Source organism: Cebus imitator, unplaced genomic scaffold (assembly GCF_001604975.1).
Source record: "Cebus imitator isolate Cc_AM_T3 unplaced genomic scaffold, Cebus_imitator-1.0 Scaffold280, whole genome shotgun sequence".
NCBI lineage: Eukaryota > Metazoa > Chordata > Mammalia > Primates > Cebidae > Cebus > Cebus imitator.
Window position 1 is genome coordinate 2,968,489 of NW_016107595.1, and position 4,582 is coordinate 2,973,070.

The following is a 4,582-nucleotide window of genomic DNA, read 5'->3' on the forward strand; positions in this document are numbered from 1 at the left end:
GTATTTTTAGTAGAGACGGGGTTCCACCATGTTGACCAGGATGGTCTTGATCTCTTGACCTCGTGATCTACCCGCCTCGGCCTCCCAAAGTGCTGGGATTACAGGCATGAGCCACCGCACCCGGCTTTTTTTTTCTTTTTAGATGAATCCTCACTCCGTTGCCCAGGTTGGAGCACAGTGGCTCAATCTCAGCTCACTGAACCTCTGCCTCCCAGGTTCAAGCGATTCTCATGCCTTAGACTCCTGAGCAGCTGGGATTACAGGTGCCCACCACCATGCCTAGCTAATTTTTGTATCTCTATTACAGACAAGGTTTTACCATGTTGGCTAAGCTGGTCTCGAACTCCTGACCTCAGGTGATCAGAACAGATCTTTCTCCCTCAGGCCCCTGGCTCGGCTGAAATGAAGTTGTGACTTACTCCTGGTGTAACCCCCATGGCAGGAATGCATTGGCCAGGCTGTGGGCTGGCTCTCAGCACATGCTTGTGGTGTGAACACACTCAAATCTAAAGGGTGTGATGGGCAGTTGCAGCGGACAATACCTGTGGTCCCAGCTACTCTGGAGGCTAAAACAAGAGGATCACTTGAATCCAGAAATTTGAATCCAGCCTGAGCAACATACTTAGACCTTGTCTCTTTGAAAAAGAAGAGTGTGAAGAGACCCAGGGGGTACGTACCACAGGTCAGGGTTATCGGTGCTGTTTTCTATGCTGAATTGTTCGATCTCTGGTCCCACCTGAGCAACAAATCTAGCCAGTTTCTCTGCAGTCTCCAATGTCTTCATGTCAACTACAAAACATAAAGCATCTGTCAGGCATCACTCCTGAGCTGCTGCTCCCCATGAGAATACTGCAGGTCGCGGAGGCTGATTATAAAGATGGTCTGTGTGTCCCCTCCCTGTAGCCTCGTCCTTCGCCACATGCGCACTCCTTATCACCAAGAAGTAAACTCTGTGTATCTCCCCCCACCATGAATCCGCACTGGTCCTGGGACTCGCACAGGCTATAGAATGTGGTGGAAAAGCCAGTTGCCAGTTCCAAGCCTGGGCCTTGGAGGACTCAGGTATCTCCACTGTCTCTCCTGGAGCCCTGACCCCAACTGCCAGGTGAACAAACGGGCTGGCTGCCAGGGGGATGACAGGCACATGCCCAGCCACACCATCATCTCAGCTGACAGCTGGGACACGTGCCGCTGACTGCAGACACACGCGCGGGCTAGCTCAGCAGATGGCCCAGCCACTGGCAGATTCACAATATGCCTCCTGCTTTTTTTTTTTTTATTTGAGACAGAGTCTTGCTCTGTCACGCAGGCTGGAGTGCAGTGGTGGGATCTCAGCTCATTGCAACCTCCGCCTCCCAGATTCAAGCGATTTTCCTGCCTCAGTCTCCTGAGTAACTGGAACTACAGGCATGTGCCACCACACCTGGCTACTTTTTAAAAAATATTTTTAGGAGAGATGGGTTTTCATCATGTTGGCCAGGCTGGTCTTGAACTCCTGACTTGATCCACCTGCCTCAGCCTCCCAAAGCGCTGGAGTTACAGGCGTGAGTCACTATGCCTGGCCGATGCCTCCTGTTTTAAACCACAGTTTGAAATGACTCATGACACAGCAACACCTAGAGAATGCAGCAGTTAGCTGGGTGCGGTGGCTCACGCCTGTAATCCCAGCACTTTGGGAGGACGAGACGGGTAGATCATGAGATCAGGAGATCGAGACCATCCTGGCCAATATGGTGAAACTTCATCTCTACTAAAAATACAAAAATTAGCTGGCCATGGTGGTGTGTGCCTGTAATTCCAGCTACTTGGGAGGCCGAGGCAGGAGAATCATTTGAACCAGGGAGTTGGAGGTTGCAGTGAGCCGAGATTGCGCCACTGCACTCCAGCCTGGCGACAGAGCAAGACTCCGTCTCAAAAAAAAAAAATACAATAAAACAGCTGGGCATGGTGGTGGGCGCCTGTAATCCTAGCTACTCAGGAGGCTTAGGCAGGAGAATCACTTGAACCTGGAGACGGAGGTTGCAGTGAGCTGGGACCATGCCACTCACTGCTCTCCAGCCCAGGCGACAGTGTGAGACTATCTCAAAAAAAAAAAAAAAAAAAAAAGAGAATGCAGCAGTTGTGGACATTTTTTGCCCTCTTCATACCCACTTAGGGCTGAACAAGCACTGGCCAGAGAGCAGGCCTGTGGTACAGAGAGAAGGTAACAGCTAAGGTGACAGAAGAAACAAGGGGTGAAGTTAGTTGATTCAGAGGAAATGATGCAGGTCAGCGAACCCCAGGAACAGGAACTGTGGAGACCCGCGGTATGAGGAGGCAGAATGAGAGAATAAGGCAGCCCTGAGGACTGTCGTAGAACATGAGATCCCAAGCTCAGGCAATGCAGCACCCACAGCCCCAGCTACAGGACCCTGTCAGGGAGCACAGAGGCATGAGGCAGCAGTCGGGGACACAGAGGCATGGGGCAGCACCTCGTGCCAGCTCCGCTCTCAGAAGAGGACGGGGCTGCAGGACTCGCATGCAGCTCTCTCAAGAAAGCAAGAAAGTGCCGACATGTGCACCCGTCCTGGCCAGGTCCCTGGAGCTTTCGCCCACTGCCTGGCCCTGACTGCAGGCCTCCCAATTCTAGAGAGACCCTGGAGACGGGAGAGTTGGGACTGGGGCCCAGAGAAGGGGGACAGGAGTGAGCACCCACTGTCAGCAGATGGGCAGGGAGAAGAGGTCTGAGGTGCTGCAGAGATGTCCACTCCTGCTAGCTTAGGGGATGGGCCTGAGGCTTCTGCGCTGGGGTCCTGAGGAGAGGGTCTGGCTGGGTCTGGAGGGCAATCCTTGGCAGCATCATTTCTGTCTCGCAGGGATGGCTTTGCCTGTGGGAGGCCTGGAGCCTGCCGGCCGTGGTGTTTAAGCCTGGTTCCTGAGGATAGGAGGGTCTGGGTCCCGGTGGTCGCTCTCCTCGCCTTCCAGCCCCGGAGACCTTGAGCACGGAGGAGCCCCCGCCGCTGCCATGGCAGCAGTTTCTTCTTGAGGTTGCGAACAGCCCGGGCATACAGCATGGCCCGCACCGCACACTCTGCCGAGGTCGGCTTCTGGTCGGCTCCTCGCAAGCTGTGGCTCATCCGCTGCATTTCTGCCAACTTCAGCTTGTAGTATTTATACTCCAGGCTATTTTCATCAGACAAAAACCTACATAACAAAACATAACAGGACATTTATGAAAACACCACCAGACCCCAAATTGTTGCTGCAAACACAAACCCTTTCTTTCTTTTTTTTTTTTTTTTTTGAGACGGAGTTTCGCTCTTGTTACCCAGGCTGGAGTGCAATGGCGCGATCTCGGCTCACCGCAACCTCCGCCTCCTGGGTTCAGGCAATTCTCCTGCCTCAGCCTCCTGAGTAGCTGGGATTACAGGCACGCACCACCATGCCCAGCTAATTTTTTGTATCTTTAGTAGAGACGGGGTTTCACCATGTTGACCAGGATGGTCTCGATCTCTTGACCTCGTGATCCACCCGCCTCGGCCTCCCAAAGTGCTGGGATTACAGGCTTGAGCCACCGCGCCCGGCCTTCATTATTTTCCTTCTAGCTTCATGAGTTGAATGTTTTTTACTTCCACTTTTTTTTTAGACAGGGTCTCACTCTGTTGCCCAAGCTGGAGTGCAGTGGCATGATTACAGCTCACTGCAGCCTTGACCTCCTGGGCTCAGGTGATCCTTCCACCTCAGCCTCCCCAGTAGCTGGGACTACAGGTGCGCACCACCACGCCTAGCTAATTTTGGTTGAGAGGACATTTCACCATGTTGCCTAGGCTGATCTCCAACTCCTGAGTTCAAGCTAGCCACCCGCCTGAGCCTCCCAAAGTGCTGGGATTATAGGTGGGAGCCACTGAACCTGGCCCACTCTTTATTTCTAATAAATTCACCTGAAGTCACTCTTTTTCTCTTAAGTATTTTTATGGCCACATCTGGTATATAGTGTTCTTCTTGCCACTTCCTTCTAAAGTGTTTCTAATTTCAGTTCTGATTACCCTTCACTCAAGTTATTCAGAAGCATGTTTTATTTTGGTTGTTGCTCGTTTCTAGTTTGCTGTATTAGCATAATTTGGCCCATGTGAGTTTCCTGGGTGTGCTGTGATTTTCTTTGTGATTTCATATATAACAAACTTTTAAGCTGGGTGCGGTGGCTCATGCCTGTAATCCCAGCACTTTGGGAGGCTGAGGCAGGTGGGTCTCTTGAGCCTAGAAGTTCAAGACCAGCCTGGCCAACATGGCGAAACCCCATCTCTTTTCTTTTTTTTTTTTTAAATTATTATTATTATTATTATTTTTTTTTGAGACGGAGTTTCGCTCTTGTTACCCAGGCTGGAGTGCAATGGCGCGATCTCGGCTCACCGCAACCTCCACCTCCTGGGTCCAGGCAATTCTCCTGCCTCAGCCTCCTGAGTAGCTGGGATTACAGGCAGGAGCCACCATGCCCAGCTAATTTTTTGGTATTTTTAGTAGAGACGGGGTTCCACCATGTTGACCAGGATGGTCTTGATCTCTTGACCTCGTGATCTACCCGCCTCGGCCTCCCAAAGTGCTG

General features: G+C 51.9%; 1 protein-coding gene across 6 annotated transcripts in view; it reads right to left on the minus strand.

Annotated features, from left to right (window-relative positions):
• Nucleotides 1–4,582, minus strand: part of SUGP2 (SURP and G-patch domain containing 2) — a 46,653-nt gene that overhangs the window by 16,777 nt on the left and 25,294 nt on the right. For all 6 annotated transcript variants that reach the window (XM_017501346.2, XM_037728792.1, XM_017501347.2 and 3 more), the window contains exons 5-6: nt 2,696–3,183; nt 678–789 (exon numbers count right to left, since the gene is read on the minus strand). In XM_017501346.2, the coding sequence (XP_017356835.1) occupies nt 678–789; nt 2,696–3,183 (600 nt within the window). The remainder of the gene's footprint in view (nt 1–677; nt 790–2,695; nt 3,184–4,582) is intronic.